Raw genomic sequence first — 19,042 nt, 5'->3', positions numbered from 1 at the left:
TGTTGAGGGAAACTGAGTAAATTGGACCAGCCCTACCTTTGAGGAGTATTGGTCAGGTATTTTACAGGAGTCCCTCAATTTCAGTTTGTCCAATTTTTTTTTTTTTTTGACAGATAAGGGTTATGGATAGGTTTTGGGGAAGCAGACCACAGAGGTCTGTACTGTATTTGCAACTGTGAATCTAATAATTATTTTTAAATAAAAAGATTAAAAATGCATTGCTAGTGGGTATGCTTAATAAATTTACTTGACTATAGTCTTTTCTGGTCTCACAACACCCCCACACACCTATTAACACTTCACGTAACTTGACTTGTTTGGGATGGGGATAAGACACTAATTTATATGCTTCCAGCATAGAACTCTTAGGTGGCACTTCTGTTCAACAAAAAGATCTGGGAATGGCGGCGTGCAATAGACATCGGGTCCAAAGGTCGTCTGGTTTCTCCCAGTCCAGACCAGAGGTTTTTCAGACTGCTTACTTGTAGACTAGAGCCGTGGCTCAAACCCTGGGTCTCCTTACGGCCACCGCCAAACAGCTGCACCACTCCTGCAGGGAACCGTCCAGATGCAGCTGGAAACGCCGCAAAGGGCCTCGGCGCGTCTCACACAAGTCCCACGGGCCGGGGTCCCCGCCTAGCGGAAACACAGGGAGCCCAACCCCCACCGCCAGGAGCAAGGGAACGGGGCGGGGCTCAGGCATCGGCCACTCCCCACACTCAGGGAAAAAAAAAAAAAACTGGGACATTGCGGACGCGAAGCTGGCGGGACCCAGGGCGCGTGGCAAGCGCGAGCCCTCCCGCGCATGCTCCAGCCGCTCGCCGCCCGCCCCCTCTTCGGGTCCCGCCTCTTTCGTTCGCTGTCCTCCTCCCCCGCCAACCTCCCTCTGAGCTTGGTCCCTCCGGGCGCGCGGCCGACGTCCCGCGTGCGTGCCGGCGCCTGACTTCACTTCCGGCTAACGCGCTCCGCTTGCCCCCTGGCCCCGGATGGTGACTGGCGGTGGTGCTGCACCTCCCGGGACTGTCACTGAGCCGCTTCCCAGTGTGATTGTGCTGAGCGCAGGCCGGAAGATGGCGGCTGCGGCTGCGGCGGCCTCGGGCTCGGGCTGCTCCTCGGCGGCGGGGGCGGGAGCGGCCGGGGTCTCGGAGTGGCTGGTGCTGCGGGACGGCTGCATGCGCTGCGACGCCGAAGGGCTGCACAGCCTCTCCTACCACCCGGCGCTCAACGCCATCCTGGCCGTCACCAGTCGCGGGACCATCAAAGTCATCGACGGCACCTCGGGGGCCACTCTGCAGGCCTCAGCGCTCAGCGGTGAGTGTGCGGCACGCCGGGCGGGGGCCGGGCCCGCCGCAGGAGGAGCGGGGCCCGCGGGATGCCGGAGAAGGAAGCCGCCCAGCCCCGGGGCTCGGCCTTGGGAGGAGGGGAAGCGGCGTGACGGGAATGGGCAGGGCTGGGGGGCTCAGGCCTGGCTGTGACCCGAGGCCCGGAAGCTGATGGAGGAGGACCGTAGGACTTGGCTTTTTCAGCGGCTGCAGCTGGGAAGAAAAGACTGGCGAGTCGGGGAGTGGTGGGAGTTGCCTTCAGGCCTTGAGCGTCCGGTGTAGGTTGGTTCTCTGGGAGAGGTGAGGAGGCCTCGGAGCTCTCCACCTGAGAAGGCCAGACGCCCGGTCGGTCCTGGAGAAGGTGTCGGTGATGCCTTCTGCCAGATCAGAGAGCCAGCGGGTCGCAGGGTTGGGCCCGACGTGAGAGCCTGGTGGCCAGAGGCGAGCGTCGGGGCCAGCATGTAAGCCCTCCCCTCTGGTAGAGAGAAGTGAATACTCGACTGTTCGTGGGATCTGCAGGTGCAGGGATGTACGGCGGGCTTCGCACCGGGGGTGGGGGTGGGGTGCGCCTGGAGTGGGGGTGGGGAGGCAAGTAGGCGGGCCAGCTGCCTGAACGGTTCCGTCGAAGACTTTAGGACGGACGCCATGGAAGACTAGACCTTGTTCCCTAGTTCGGCGCTTCCAACTTCTGTTCCCCAGTGATGAGAAGCTCAGGACCTGCGGTGTATGAAATACAGATTCCTTTGGCTTCGTAATGAGGTGAAACTTAAGGTCCTCTCTACTTGTTTTACCACAGCAGGCCGAAAGTTGGGATTTGGAGGTATGTCTGGATCTCACCAGTGGAGGAGAACTGTTCTGGGTGATGTAAACGTTGTTCCAGGGACGAGACTCCATGCATTATTAGGTGAACGCTCAGTGGACTGGAGTGGAGTTGTTTGGAATTGCCCTGGCCAAGTTAGTTATGTTTGGCTGAGATGACATTTCATTTGCGGTGAAGTGATGTGTGGCTTAATTTAGATGTTATAAATTGAGATTGAAAAGTTAGTGTATGAGTGAGTTAGACTTCTGCATAGAGATATAATGTATATGACCGTGTGCATTTAGCCGACGAAATGAGTTATGTGGTATATCAATTCACTTGTAACATGCGCAAATATAGACAGGTCATTATTCTAGTGTAGTAAGGCACGTAAGAGTTAATGGCAATGTAGGGATAGAAAGATAAAATAAGAGATTTAACTTCTGTGGATGTGAGGGATGTGAAAGAAATGGATTGTATACAGCTACAGAATATAAACCTGGATCCTATCTAAGATATGTCTAAGAGAAAGTTTGGATTGTAGGCTTGTAATTTATCTTTTCTTGGCTTAGGTAAAGGACAGGAGGGGTGTCCCAGATGTAGCAATTCACAGTAACTGCAATATGGAGGTAACAACTTGTCACTATGTAGAGAGGGAAATACTCACTAGTAATTGGATATCTTTCTTCTCACGTAAAATATTTCAAACACAAAAAGGTATAAAGAATAATTAAAATGAACAATCATGTATCCCTGATTCTGTTTTTTTAGTATATGCTTGTCTCTTTAAACATTATCTAATGCTGTCTTTCATGATTTTAAGCTTTGACTAATTGCTATCATAGGATATGTATTTCGATTTTTTTTTTATAAAAAGTAGTATTAACAGAAGTTTTAAAATGTTTTTGTTAGAAAGGAATTTAATAGGGTGTTTTTATATTTGGAGGCTATGTTTGAGAAAAACAGTGTATGTCAGAGTTTGTTATAAGTAGTTGGGGAAATTGGACATATATGAATGTGTCTCATGAAAGGGAAGAAAATAGTCACTCTAGTGGTAGATTACTAAAGGGGAGGGGCTTAGAGTTGTAATACAAGTTTAAAGGTACAGCACTGATTGGGGATAACTTAGCTGGGATAAGTTGGGGCATTTGTTAATTAGAAAAGTATGGGATTGAATACAATTGCAGATGCCCATGCATTGAAGATTGAATATGTAATTTAAAATAGGTAGAAGAGGGGCGCCTGGGTGGCGCAGTCGGTTAAGCGTCCGACTTCAGCCAGGTCATGATCTCGCGGTCCGTGAGTTCCAGCCCCGCGTCAGGCTCTGGGCTGATGGCTCAGAGCCTGGAGCCTGTTTCCGATTCTGTGTCTCCCTCTCTCTCTGCCCCTCCCCCGTTCATGCTCTGTCTCTCTCTGTCCCAAAAATAAATAAACGTTGAAAAAAAAAAATTAAAAAAAAAAATAAAAAATAAAATATGTAGAAGAGTTTATGGCAAACAAAAGGATTACAGAAAAGGTTTGAAAGTAACAATGGACAAAATTTGAAATGTTTTCATTTATGAGAATTGCAGTTATTAAAAATAATTACCAGAGGTTGTATAGAGTCTTGTGTATGTCATCTGTTCAGGTGATTGGGGAGGGAATGCTGCATTTTTTGTCTTGCCTGGAATATGTGTAGACTTTACATAGAGGTTTGCTATGTAGGTTTGCTTTATGGGTAGGTTTGCTTTTGATGATTAATAGAGGGTGACAGTCCTATAAATAGAATAAGGAAGAGGTGCCAGCAGTGACCATGGTCCTAACATGACCCCTCTTTAAGGGGCAAGGAGCCACTTCTTTCATACCCCAGAGGAAAGACATCTTTGTATCAGGGGAAGAAGAGTGTTCTTGGGTGACAGAGTAGTATGTCTTCTGAATGGGTTCAGGTTATAGGGTTATAGGTAGCCTATTAGTGTAGATGGGAAATTGAAGGATGGAAGCAAGACTTGTGTTTATATTTCAGTTGGGTGGCAAAGGTGGTGAATTTTTGACTGTGTCTACTAGTATATGTCTTCAGTGTATCTGTATCTGATATGAAATGTTTATAAATACACTTTTCATTATGTTAAGAGCTATCAGTATAACACGTTAGGTAAGTATTTGATCCATTTTAGTGTTTAAGAGTTAAGATTTCTCAGTGTCTAGGCCAGTTCCTTAGTTTGGCATTCTTTGACTTCCATGATTTGGCCTCTACCAGTCTCTCTGGTCTTATCTCCCTATTTAGTTTTGTGAACTGGTTCATTTAATTTTCTTTCCTAACTCAGTAGTTTTGCTCTTTCTTGGAATGCACCAATTCCCTCCAGACATATTTTAGCCATTTTTCAAGACCTGGAGCAGATCTTAACTTCCTGATTCTTTTAGCCTGAAGTGATCCACTGAACCCCTAAGCACATATTGTCCTCTTAATGTCTATTTTAGTAATTCAGCAACTTACTGTTTGTGGTGTGTTTTTGTCTTGAACTATTTAAATTCCATTTTATTTAGCTTTTTGTGAATATACGATGTCCATTTAACTATATTTAAAACTCCTTAAGGGAAGGAACCTGTCCTCTTGTTTATATCCCCTCCTCAGAATGCCTAGTACAAAATATTAATGAATATTTTAAATTTATGTATATATGCTAATGAGTTAAATGTATGCTGTCTTACATACTAACTGCTAAAATAAACACCTTCTTTGGCTTTTGTTTCTTTCTTTTTTTAAGTTTATTTATTTTTGAGAGTGCGAGCGCACAAGTGAGGGAAGGGCACAAGGAAGGAGAGAGAGAATCCCAAGCAGGCTCCACACCATCAGCACAGATCCCCATGTGGGGCTTGAAGATCATGACTTGAGCCAAGATCCAGAGTCGGACGTTAACCAACTGCACCACCCAGGCGCCCCTCATTCTTTTCTTAAACAGATTTTTTAAGAATAGCTTTAGGTTCATAGTAAAAATTGAGCAGAAGAGTACAGTGTTCCTATATACCTCCTGCCCCTGTGCACACACAACCTTCCTTCACTGTTTGTTACAATCAGTGAACCTGCATTAACACATCATTATCACGCAAGTCTCTAGTTGATGTTAGTGCTCACTTTTGGTGTTGTACATTCTCTGGGTTCTGACAAATGGATATGTCATACCAAACAGTTTCACTTTCATAAAAATCCTCTGTGCTCTGCCTGTTCACCCATCCCTCTCTCCTACCCCCTGCCACTTTGTGATCCTTTGACTGTCTGTGGTTTTGCCTTTTCTGGAATGTCATATAGTTGGAATTATACAGGATGTAGCCTTTTCAGTTTGGCTTCTTTAACTTAGGAATATCCATTTTTAAGGAGTGCCTGTCTGGCTCAGTCAGTGGAGCGTGTGACTCTTGATCTTGGGGTTGTGGGTTTGAGCCCCACATTGGGTGTAGAGATTACTTAAAAATAAAATCTAAAAAGCAAAAACATTTAAAAAAAAGGAATATGCATTTAATTCTTCCATGTCTTTTGATGGCTTGCTAACTCACTGCTTTTAAACGTTGAGTGATATTCCATTGTCTGGATGTACCACAGTTTATTTACCCATTCATCTATTGAAGGACATCTTGGTTGCCTCTAGGTTGCAGCAGTTATGAATAATAAAGCTGCTACAAATATTTGTGTGCAGGCTTTTGTGTGGGCATAAGTTTTTAGTTCATTTGGGAAATGCCAAGGAACATGAATGCCAGATCATGTGTTAGGAGTATGTTTAGTTTTGTAAGAAACTGTCAAACGGTCTTCCAAAGCAGCTGTACTATTTTGTTTTCCCAGTGGTAGTGAATGAGAGTTCCTGTTGCTCCAAATCCCTCTTAGCACTCTGATTTTTGTTTGGATTGTGGCCATTCAGATAGGTGTGTAGTGGGACCTCATTGTTTTAATTTGCAATTCACTAATGAAAATTTGTGCAGTTTGGATTTTAAAAATCAAAATAGCTCTACATATACCACTTGACCATATTGTTTATATTGCTAGATATGTTCTCTTGAGCTTTTGTTTGTTCATGCAGTTTAGCATAACAGTTAAGGGAGGAGCTTGGTTTTGGAGACAGTTGGCTCTGGTTAAGATCCCAATTTCTGCTTTCCCCCACCTCCCAATTTAACTGTGTAACCTTGACTAAATTACTTAACATTTCTGTTGCAGTTTCCCCATTTGCAAAATGGGGATGATAATTGTACTGATCGTGAGAATTAAGTGTTAATACACAGAAAGTTTTTAGAACAGTGTGTTTACTGTTCAAAAATATTTCTTCTATTAATTGTAAATCTTTGTAAATACTCCTTTTTTACTTAAACCTTTTTGGTATTCTCTGTTAAATCTTTTGAACTTAACTCGAAAGTTTAACTTTATTTTTCATATTTACCACTTATTACCATTCAGCAGAATCCATCTAATTTTTGCTTTGAGTAAGGTATTGTTCAGGTTTTTTTTTTTTTTTCTTTTTTATGGAATCAACATTCTTTATTAAATCCACCAGGTACCAGGGGTTGGTCCTAAGCCCTTTGTTCAGTATTTTCTTGTATTATTTAACTATTAGTGGTAATGTATCCTCTTGCTTTCTGAAATAGTACCCCTCCCCCCAATGTAGTACATTTTATATTGTTTGTTTTTTTAATACACTTTTTTGAGGGCATGCAGAAAGAGAATGGGTATTCTGAATTTTGAATTTTATTAAAAAAATTTTTTTTAACGTTTATTTATTTTTGAGACAGAGAGAGACAGAGCATGAATGGGGGAGGGTCAGAGAGAGAGAGGGAGACACAGAATCTGAAACAGGCTCCAGGTTCTGTCCTGGAGCTGTCCGCACAGAGCCCAACGTGGGGCTCGAACTCATGAACTGCGAGATCATGATGAGAGCTGAAGTCGATGCTCAACCGACTGAGCCACCCAGGCGCTCCTGAATTTTGAATTTTAGCTCACTAACTCACTCTCTAAAATTCCTGAATTTCAACTTCCTCATTTGTAAATTAAGATTAACCTTTAATAGGGTGGTTGTGTAGATTAAGTGGTAAACATATTTAAAGTGCCTAACACTGCTTAGCATTTGTATACATTGAATGTTAATTCTCTTAAGCCTCATGAATGCTTAGTATTGCCATGTTCCTCACTATTACTTTAGAAAAAATGTTCACTGCTTTAGTGTTATGTACAGAGGATAGATACTGTTGAGTTGTAGTTGGAAATGTAAATGTTGGTGACAAATATTATCTCTGGATAAATGTCTTGCAGTGTATTGGTGTGGCTGAATGTCAGAATGAAGTTAAGACTGTTCTATTACTAGTTCTGTGTATATATGAATTGTTCATGTACTATATCTACATAAGTAACAGAAGATACGTGGATATTAATCAGTAGGTGTTGTAGCATATGTGTAAAAGGAAATCATGTCTCTTCTGTTTCTGAAGTAGGTTCCAGATTTCTGTCATGGTGAGGAAACTCCAAAGCTGCTTAGTGTTTTTAGACCAACGCTCTAGTTTCACATTTCTTTATGAATATTTCCCTTTTTCCTTTTCCTGTATAGACGTTGATTTTGATTTGAGAAATTACCACGATGGTCATAAATGAGAAAAAGGTTACTGTACTCCAGGTGCAGTGAAGTTCAGATTGGCTGAATTTTTACTTCTTTATTTACTTTTTGTTTGATATGAACTTGCTGTTCAGACTCAAAGCCCAGAGCTGCCTGCATCAAGAAGTCTTGGAGTATAGAAAGCTAGTTAGGTTACCTGCATATTTCTCAAGATCTAATTTTTGGGATACAACTCTTAGTTACTATCACTTTGTTAGAAGTGGTAATATTTTTCTCACTACTGCTGAATTAGGTATGCATTAATTTGGATAAAATGCAAAATCATCCTGTAGGTCTGTTTTAGAAATTGTAGATGATTCAGACCACTTCCTATTTCCTGACTTTGGTTCATGTAGCCTTCCTAGTCTCAATTATTCTTTTATGAAAGATAATATAAGACAGTATAGAATTGGAATTTTAGTAGCCTTAGAAAATATTTGTTTTCTGGATACATCTGAGTTCTTTATAAAAACTTAATTGGTCAGATCTCTTTGTGGGCTGAGTACAAACTTGATGTTGCAATTGACTGACTTTAGTAATGAAACGTGATGACCTATCTTATGTCAAAGATTTGTTTTATTTATTTATTTAAGATTTTATTATTAAAAAAATTTTTTTTAATGTTTTTATTTATTTTTGAGACAGAGAGAGACAGAGCATGAGCAAGGGAGGGGCAGAGAGAGGGGGAGACACAGAATCTGAAGCAGGCTCCAGGCTCTGAGCTGTTAGCACAGAGCCCAACGCGGGGCTTGAACTCACGGAGTGTGAGATCATGACCTGAGATTTTATTTTTAAGTAATTTTTATACTGAATGTGGGGCTTAAACTTAGATCTCTGAAATCAAGAGTCACATGCTCTACCAGCTGATCCAGCCAGGTGCCCCAATTTACTATTTTATTAACAAAACATTTTGCCACAATTAGAGTAAATTTATATTAAGACTAAAAATTTATATTAAGATTTTTTAAAAATATATATTTATTTTTGAAGGGGGGTGGGGCAGAGAGAGGGAGACATAGTATCTGATGCAGGCTCCAGGCTCTGAGCTGCCAGCACAGAGCCCAACATGGGGCTCAAACCTATGAACGGTGGGATCATGACCTGAGCTGAAGTCGGACACTAAACTGACTGAGCCCCCCAGGTGCCCCTATATTAAGATTGTTTTTAAGATCCTTGAAGTTTATACGGTTTTTTAAACTTTTATCTCCCAAGTTTTCCTATTACCTGTTCAAAGATGGTTTTGCTCTAGTGAGAATTTATCTTGGTCTTTTAGTAGTTTTAGGCTTATTGAGAGTCACTATAAGAGATCAAATTCTGGAGCCGAACATTTTGATCTTAAGTCTTGGTTCTATTTAATTTTGAAGTTCATTTACAAAAGGAAGATAATAATAGTGCCTATCCCATAAAGTGGTTGTGTAACGTATGTACTCTATAAGTGTTTTTTTATTATGTTTTTATTCTTTGGTAGTAGGGACTATTTAAGTGTAGTAGACATTTTTGCTACAGATATTCTATTGAAATGGCAGTATTCTTCCAGTTTTCCATGCATGTGGAAATGTGACTGGGTGAAATCTAATGGGCATAATTATAAAATAATAATTTCTGTATTACAGGAGAAATATAAACTATGTAAGTGAATTGATTTTGGAGTTGAAATTGTTAAAAGAGCAACATTATGCTAGCACAGGAACACAAAATAATTAAGACACCATTTTGGCCTTTGAATGTATGCTTGGTGATGTGTTTAGGTAAACCATTTTAGCGTAATGTCATAAGTAGTGTGATATAGATATGCACAATGCTGTGTGAGTACACAGGAGGAAGTTTCTTCAACCCGAGGGAAAAAAAGAAGGCTTCTCAAAGGAGGTTGTTTTTATGATCCATTTTGAAAGATGAGGTAGTGGGAGGGAATGTTACAGGGATCATCATCTTAAGCTAGGGTACTTGCTTGTGGGGAGAGCTGTTGGTCTTTCAAAACATGGTGAATTCAAGTAACAAAGAGATTTTCAAGGAAAGACATTGGGGGTTAAGGTGTGTGAGGGGATGGTTAGAGCTGAAGCTGAGAGATAGGCAAACACAAGATCATAATCTGTTTTGCTAAGAAATTTGACTATCATGATGTCAGTGGTAGGGAGCCACTGTAGGTTATCACATGATCAAATTTGTTCTTAGAGAGGTTTGAAGCTAATGCTCTAGTGTGAGAAGTGATGAGAGCTTTCTGTAAGTTAGTTTGAAAGGTAGGAACAGTGTAATTTGGTGAATGTGGGGATGAGAGAGATGGACAAGGTGAAAAGCACTCATGCGTGGGTTCCTACTTTAGGTAACTGGGTAAATGGTGTGTATTAACCCAAATAAGCAGTACAAGAAGGTGTGAAGAGTGGTTTTTGTTGGAGAAGATTGGGGAGCAAGAGGGAGATAGTGATTTAAGTTACATTAATTTTGAGGTTCTTGAAGGACATCCAAGTAGAGATGTCCAGGAGGTATTGGGAATTCAGAGTTGAAGCTTGAGGATTTGGGGACACAGGTTAGGAAGACTGAGCCTAGTGGTTAAGGATATTGGTTCTGGAGCCAGAATGCCTTCAGTCAATGATTTACCACTTACTATCTGTGCCCTTAGGCAACATTCTTAACCTCACTCTGGCACCCTTAACTTGTTGGGTTATTGGGAAAATTAAATTTTTTTTAAGTAGGCTCCACACCCAATGTGGAGCTTGAACTGAGGACCCTGAGATCAAGAGTCAGATGCTTGACTGACTAAGCCAGCTAGGCACCCCTGGAAAGATTAAATAACCTGACACATGTAGTTACTGCTTAACCTACCATAAACACTCAATAAGTGTTACTTTTGGGTTTGGGTTTTTAATTATATAGCTTAATTCAACAAATGTTTGCCTGCCATATTGGGATAAAGATGAATTTGAATTCTCCCCTGCCTCCCAATTTGGAAACCTTTCTAGACAAGTTGATAGAGTTAGGTAGCATAAGCAAGAGTAGAGGCATGAAGCAGGCAGTATTTGTTATTAAGCCCTTTGGTATTAGTGTGCAAAGCACAAGGCTGGGAGTGATAGATGGCCTGAGGATCTTGGATTTGGTCACTCCGACCTATGGCTCCCATATTTTTCAGTGTAAGGACTTCTAGTTTAAGGTAAAAAATTTAGGGACCTATTTTTATAGGAGCTATGTTTTTAGTATCAGTTAGTTGATAGAATATAAACAATAACAGATTTCTCTACAATAGTATGTAAGAGCAGTGGGGAGAGTGTTGGGAGGGAGGTACCTCTGATATGTGCATTGCATTGCTGATGGCCTCATGCATTTGGCAAGATAACTTCTCAGAGTTACCGTCTTTAAAAGGGGCTGGTAATTATTTTTTTTAAACTATTTATTTTTATTTACTTTTTTATTATACAATTTTTTTTTTTTTTTTGTAAAGTAGGCTCCACGCCCAGCGTGGGCTTGATCCTGAGATCAAGAGTCGCATTCTCTATTGACTGAATCAGCCAGGTGCCCCTGGTCTGATAATTTTTGCTTAGACTACTTCGTTATCTGATAATGAATATAGAAATGTCTTTGTAGACTGTAGCACTTCAGATGTGAAGGAAACAAAAAAGTTAAGACAAACTCTTTGGGTATAAAAGAGGGGATAATAGATGTACAAATAACAAAAAAGAGTAAAGTAATTGCTATATAAAATAGTTTGTGAGAAGGGTAGTGCCCCTAAAAGGAAGTAATTGTGGTCTCATTTGAGTATATTAAATCAGGGATGTATTTTAGGGGAGATAAATATTATGCTTACTTTTTAGGGGAAATGATAGAAATGTTAGAAGGGGCAGATAGGATTGAGATTTATTGTGGGTGCCAGGAATTTAAATCTTCATGATGTGTTTCTGTACTTTTACTTTGATTTATGAAGTAGGAGAGAAGATTGGGGAGATGGCATAGGGCAGTGGTTTTCAGCCTTGGTTGTTCATTAGAATCATCAGGGGAAGTTAAAAAAAAAAAATTCTGCTTGGGGTCCCATTATTCTGACTTAAGTTGTCTGGAGTGGAAGCCAGGCTTTTTTTTTTTTTTTTTTTTTTTTTAACAGCATACCAGGTGATTCTATATAAATTTTTTTTTTAATGTTTGTTTATTTTTGAGAGAGAGTGAGACAGGGAGCAGGGGAAGGGCAGAGAGAGAAGGAGACATGGAATCCAAAGCAGGCTCCAAGCTCTGAGAGGTCAGCACAGAACCCGATGTGGGGCTCAAACCCATGAACTGTGAGATTATGACCTGAGCTGAAGTCGGACGCTTAACCGACTGAGCCACCCAGGCGCCTGAACAGGATACCAGGTGATTCTAATGTGCAGATAGGTTTAGAGGTTCCAACTTCATGATAAGTCTGGGATAAATGAGAGACAAGTTTCACTTGAATAGTATCTTGAACTGAATATTGTTCTATTTAGCCTTAATTTTTGGGGTAAGAAAAACCTCCCAAGTTAGTCTGCTAATAAAACCTACCCCATTGTGTTTTAAATTGTATTTAGTGAATATATAATGCAATATGCTTGTAAGCAGCAGAGATATGTCAAGAACTAAGTTTATGCTGCTGCGTTTCTTTTTTCAAAAATTTTTTTAATGTTGATTTATTTTTGAGAGAGAGACAGCGTGAGCAGGGGAGGGGCAGAGAGAATGGGAGTCACAGAATCTGAAGGAAGCAGGCTTCAGGCTCTGAGCTGTCAGCACAGAGTCGGATGCAGGGCTTGAACTCACGAACCATGAGATCATGACCTGAGCCAAAGTCAGACACCTACCTGAGCCACCCAGGCCCCCCTCTTCTGCTTTCTGTTTTGTCCTTTTCAGTATAATTCAGTTTTGGTTGTTTTTTGAACCAGCCAAGTGCTCTGATACTTGTTCACCAAAATGTCACTAGAGCCAAGGACAGTGACCTCCTCATACTGGCAGCCCAGGAGTAAGATAGGGGAAAATAGGCCCACAGCTAGTTTCATGCCTGAACTGTCTTTGTTTCATGTTGTGTTAACAAGCCAAAACAAAAGCTGTGAGACTATTGTATTTTGCTACATTATCATTTAGTTTTAATCTATTAAAAAGCTCTTTGAAACTATAGAAAATGATTCATTTATTCAAAGACATTTATTGTGTGTCAAGCACTGGCGATACACTAGTTAACAAAGTCCTTGATTTCCTAGAGCCAGTGGTTTAGTGGGAAGAGGTATATTACACACACACACACACACACACACACAATCAAGTGGTGATAAATGCTGTAAGAAATTAGAGCTGGTATGAGATCATGATGGGTAAATTTGTGCTGTGCTTTGGTCTGGAAGGGTCTATGAAGCAGCCCTTGAGCAAAGTTCCCAGTGATGTTAGAAAACAGGGCAGGTAATCCAGGGAAGTTTCTTTTGCCCTATTATTGCCCTTTTTTTGCATACTGTATATGCAAAAACAGCTAGATGGATTTTCATTATATTTGGATGGAATTTGACTTGGACTGACTTAAAATGTAGGCTATGTGAGGAATGATGAAAGGTCTGTGTGACCTCTAGATATATGTACCATCTGTATTCTACAAAGAACAGTACTTTCAAATATGAGTTCCAAATAGAAATTCACAGGGTACATGTTCTGCATTACCTAATTGTATTGATTTGTAGCTGAGTTCCTTATCATATGGGCAACTTTGTGTTGCAACAGGAATTTATATACAGATGGTTAGAGTTATCTTGAGCAATATCAGTAGGGAAGGTAGCTCTCAAATTGTACTTAATGATAGCCAGTTCAAAATCATGAAGGTAGAATGTAACTTTTGTGTCCCAAGGTGGTTTGAAGGATTTTTAACTGTGACAAATTGAATAACATATGTGAAATAGGCCCCAGAATTTCTTGCATGGGGTAGGTCCTTAAAGATTGAGTCCCATCCACGGAAACTTCAGTGGCGATTATTTATGTTCTTAAAACTTTGTCAGAAAAATAAATAAATAAATAAAATAAATAAAACTTTGTCAGTTGATGTCAGATACTTAAGATTGTTGTAAAATAAGTGGTTTGGTGGAACTTTTGGATAAAGTGAATAGAGAGCTTGGAACTTTTTTTTTTTTAAGATTGAATTTTTAAGTAAGCTACACCCAGTGTGGGTCCAAACTCAGGACGCCAAGATCAAGAGCTGCATGCTGCACCAACTGAGCCAGCCGGGCACTCCGGAACTTGGAACTCTTAATTCCAATGAGTCTGTCTCTTTTAGAGACCCTCTTTCGTGCTCAGGCAGATGTTGGTTCTTTTGCCTGGAATAATACTATGCCTGCATTGCGTTTTATCCATTTGTTACCCTTTTTCACGGTCTACACACTGAACTTTACCAAATTTGCTTTGCTTTGCACCAAGTTTTGTTTTACAGGAATACTCACTTTGGCTTTGAATAATATAGTGTACTAACAACTTTTGTTAAGTGATTTTATTTTTGGTTACTTTAATTATACTTTAAAAGTTGTTAGAATGCTGATTTTGTACCCTTTTGATTGACTTTGAATGATGTTTTTCTATACTATGTTAGAGTATTTTAAGCACTGAACTCTGATGTTATCTCTGTGGAAATGGAATTTTACGGTGTGTCCTGTCAGTTTGCAAAGATCATGTATTTTTGATAATATTTTTGCAAGCTTTGCAGGAATGCAAATGGATAGTGCATTGATAAAGAATTGACTGTTTCTTGAAGTAGGTATTAGAATTAACTGATTAAAAAAAAATTTTTTTTATGTTTATTCCTGAGACAGAGACAGAGCATGAGTGGGGAGGGGCAGAGAGAGAGGGAGACACAGAATCCGAAGCAGCTCCAGGCTCTGAGCTGTCACTGACGCGGGGCTGGAACCCACAAACCGTGAGATCGTGACCTGAGCTGAAGTCGGTCGCTCAATCGACTGAGCCACCCAAACGCCCCAGAAGTAACTGTTTTAAAAAACAGTTTTGGGGCACCTCAGTCATTTGAGTTTCTGACTCTTGATTGTGGCTCAGGACATGATCTCACAGTTGTGAGGTTGAGTCCCTTGTCAAGCTCTGTGTTGGGCATGGAGCCTGTTTGAGATTCTCTCTCCTTCTCCCTCTGCCCCCCTCCCCTGCTTTCACAGTCTCTCTCTCAAAAACAAAACAAAATAAACAAACAAAAACACTAAAACCCCCACAGTTTCACACATTTGAAAAAAAATTTTTTTTAAGTTTTTTATTTATTTTTGAGAGAGAGAGCAAGCGGGTTGAGGGGGGAGAGAGATAGAGGGGAGAGAGAGAATCCCAAGCAGCCTCCACGCTGTCAGTGCAGAGCCCTGATGTGGGTGTCGAACCCATGAACCATGACCTGAGCCGAAATCAAGAGCCAGACACTTAACCAACTGAGCCATCCAGGTGCTCCTGAAAATTCTCATTTTAAAAGTGATTTACCTTATTATAGGATATCAAATAGACTAAGGAAAAGAGTAGTCACCTATGATTTTGTTAGCTAGAGATGGCCATTGTTAGCATTCTGGTATGTAATAATTTCTTTTTGCTTTTTTCTATTTAATGTATTTTTACAGAATTTGGATTGCAGTGATATGTTATAAACTATTTCCCTCTTAGTTAATAGTGTATTATGAATATTTTCCTATGTTTTTATTATTTTATAACATTTATTTATTTTTGAGATAGAGAGAGCACAAGCAGGGGAGGAGCAGAGAGAGAGGAAGACCACAGTATCCAAGCAGACTCCAGGCTCCGAGCTGTCAGCACAGAGCCTGATGTGGGGCTCGAACTCACAGACCACGAGATTGTGACCTGAGCCAAAGTTGGCCACTCAACTGAGCCACCCAGGCACCCCTGTCTTTATTATTTTATAACATTTTAAAATAAATTTTATTTAATACCGCACAATAAAATAGTACACATTTTTTGTGTACTGGCAGTATATACATTAACTACTGCTACAATTAGGATACAGAACAGTTTCAATACCTGTGCCATCTCCTTTATAGCTTACCCTGCTCCCTTCCCCTCCAACCTTTGGCAATCACGTTTTCCATACTTTTAGTTTTGTCTTATCTAGAATGTCCTAGAAATGGAATCCTACGGTACACATTTTTTATTTGAAGCATTTACAGTTTTTTTATTTTTAAAAAATTTTTTATTTTTTAAAGAGAGAGTGCAATTAGGGGGGCAGCAGGAGAGAGAATCCCAGTGAGGCTCCAGGTGTACCTATGTAACCTTTTGATACTGACTTTTTGCACTTAGAGTTGTTTTATGTGTCAATAGTTCATTTCCTTCTTTTTAAAATTTTTTTAATGTTTGTTTGTTTTTGAGAGAGAGAGAGTGAGAGCAGGGGAGGGGCAGAGAGAGTCAGACTGAATCTGCAGATCTGAAGCAGGCTCCAGGCTCTGAGCTGTCAGTGCAGAACCTGATGCGGGGCTTGAACCCGTGAACCATGAGATCATGACCTAGGCCTAAGTTGGACACTTAAATGACTGAGCCACCTTCATGCCCCGTATAGTTCATTTCCTTTTATAGCTGAACAGTATCTCATTGTATAAATGTGTCACCATTTGTTTAGTCAATCACTCATTGAAGGATACTTGGATGTTTTCAGCTTTTGGTGATTAATGATAGAGCTATTATAAACATTTGAGTATAGGTTTTTATGTGAATGTAAGATTTTATGTCTGTAGGGTAAATACATAGAAGTGGGATTCCGGGGCCATTTGGTAAGTGTATGTTTAATCTTATAAGAAATAGTCAAACCAGTGTGGCTGTGCCATTATGCATTTCCATTAAAAATGAGTTCCACTATTCTGAATCTTATAAGCGCTTGGTTTTGTCTGTATATTGTTAAAAAGTCAATACTACCCAAAGTGATTTACAGATTCATTGCAATTTCTGTCAAAATATCCAGAAATTGAAAAACCCATCTTAAAATTCATGTGAAATCTCAAGGGACTCCCAGATAGCTAAAGCATTCTTGAAAAAGAACAAAGTTGAGGACTCACTGATTTCAGAATTTACTACAGTGTTACAGTAGTCGAAACAATGTGGTACTGGCATAGACAGACATAAGGACTGATGGAATAGAGAGCCCAGAAGTAAGCCCTCACATATGTGGTAACTGATTTTCAACAAGAAGGCCAGCACCATTCAGTTGGGGGAAAGGACAATCTCTTCAAGAAATGGTGCTGAGAAAACTTGGATATCCACATGCAAAAGAATGAAGTTGGACCCTTAAAAGTAACAGTGACAACTGTAAAGCTCTTAGAACAATACAAAGAGGGAAGCTTCATGAATCTAGATTTGGCAGTGATTTTGGGGATATAACATCAAAGGCACAGGCAACCAAAGAAAAAATAGACAAGTTAGACTTCATTAAAATGAAAATTTTTTGTGCATGAAGGACCCTATCAAGAAAAATTTTTGTGCATAAAGGGCCGTATCAAACCGCAGAATATGAGAAAGTATTTGCAAGTCACATATCCAGGTATATATAGAGAATTAATATCTAGAATATAGAAAACTTTGACATCTCAACGACAACAAAAAACAACCTGATTAAAGAGTGAGCAAAATGCTTGAAGATATTTCTCTAGAGAAGAAATACAGCGGGCCAACAAGCACACACAGATATTCAACATCACTAATGTTTGGGAAATATAAATTAAAACTATGGGGCAATAGCACTTCCCACCCATTAAAATGGCTGTTATAAAAAATAATAATGTGTTGGTGAGATTGTGGAGAATTGGAACCCTTGTATTGTACGCTCTTGGTGGGAATATAAAATAGTGCAGCTGTTAGGAAAAACAGTATGGTGGTTCCTCAAACAATTGAAAATAAAATTATGATATCACAATTTCACATCCAAAAGAATTGAAAGGGTCTTGAAGAAATATTTGTACATCATGTTCATAGCAGCATTATTCCCAATAGTCAAAAAGCGGAAGCTACCCAAGTGTCCATTGATGGATGTATGAATAAACAAAGTATGGTGTGTATATACAATGGAATATTAGCCTTAGAAAGGAAGGACATTTTGACATATACTGCAACGTGGATCAACTGAAGACATTATGCTTATTGAAATAAGCCAGTCACAAAAGGACAGATACCATGTGACTCCACTTATATGTGGTACTTAGAGCAGTCAATTTCATAGAAACAGTAGAATAGTGATTGATTGCTGAGCACTGGGAGTATGGAAGTGGGAAGGAGGAGTTAGTGTCTAATGGTTATGGAGCTTAAGTTTTGCAAGATGAGAAGAGCTCTGTGGGTGGATGGTGATGATGGTTGCACAACAGTGTGAATGTACTTAATGCCACTCAACTGTATACGTAAAAATGGTTAAAATGATGGGGCGCCTGGGTGGCTCAGTCGGTTAAGCATCTGACTTCAGCTTAGGTCATGATCTCACGGTTTGTGAGTTCGAGCCCTGCATCAGGCTCTGTGCTGAGAGCTCAGAGCTGAAGCCTGTTCAGATTCTGGGTCTCCCTCTCTCTGCCTCTCCCCTGCTCTCACTATGTCTGTCTGTCTCTCTCTCTCAAAAATAAACACAAGTACATAAGTAAACATAAATAAACAAAAAGTTAAAATGCTAAATTTTATGTTAATTTACCACAATTAAAAATTAAAAAAATCAAATGGCCATGTTTCTGTGGGTCTGTCTTTGGATTCTCTCCTGTTCCATAGATTCTATCCATTTGCCACCACCACACTTTCTTGTGATACTGTATTTTGTTTGCTTGTTTATTTTGAGAGAGAGAGAGTGAAATCAAGAGTCGGATGCTTAACTGACTTAGCCACCCAGGTGCCCCTATTTTATGATTTTAAAGCTGTCATAAACTGTTACTGTTTTCTGTAAATTTCAGCTTCTGATTGATCATTGCTAGTATATGGAAATACAATTGATTGGTTTTTGTGTATTGATTTTGTTTACTGTAACCTTGCTAAACTCATTAGCTCTAGGAGTTTTTTTTATTCTTTATTTTATTTTTTAATTTAATTTTATTTCTTTAACATTTTTATTTTTGAGAGACAGAGACACAGTGTGAGTAGGGGAGGGACAGAGGGAGAGGGAGACGCAGAATCTGAAGCAGGCTCCAGGCTCTAGGCTGTCAGCGCAGAGCCCAGCACAGGGCTCAAACCCACCAACCGTGAGATCATGACCTGAACTGAAGTCGGACGCTTAACGACTGTAGCTCTAGAAGTTTCAAATTAATTAATTAATTAGTTAATTTTTAATATGATTTATTGTCAAATTGGCTCACACACAGTGTGTAAAGTGTCCTCTTGGTTTTTGGGTAGATTCCTGTGGT

General features: G+C 40.1%; 1 protein-coding gene across 26 annotated transcripts in view; it reads left to right on the top strand.

Annotated features, from left to right (window-relative positions):
* Window positions 1-881: 881 nt before the first annotated feature.
* The window catches only part of BIRC6 (baculoviral IAP repeat containing 6), a 223,456-nt gene continuing 205,295 nt past the window's right edge, over window positions 882-19,042 (top strand). For 23 of the 26 annotated variants that reach the window (XM_045447216.1, XM_045447214.1, XM_045447210.1 and 20 more), the window contains exon 1: window positions 886-1,311. In XM_045447216.1, coding sequence (XP_045303172.1) covers window positions 987-1,311 — 325 coding nt within the window. In that variant the 5' untranslated portion in view covers window positions 886-986. Of the gene's footprint in view, window positions 1,312-19,042 lie in introns of all 26 variants that reach the window. The other 3 variants (XR_006703691.1, XM_045447194.1, XM_045447217.1) reach the window with 3 other exon arrangements.

Source organism: Leopardus geoffroyi, chromosome A3 (assembly GCF_018350155.1).
Source record: "Leopardus geoffroyi isolate Oge1 chromosome A3, O.geoffroyi_Oge1_pat1.0, whole genome shotgun sequence".
NCBI classification, from domain to species: Eukaryota; Metazoa; Chordata; class Mammalia; order Carnivora; family Felidae; genus Leopardus; species Leopardus geoffroyi.
The sequence above is the reverse complement of the archived record's forward strand: the minus strand, read 5'-3'. Positions and strand labels throughout refer to the sequence as shown.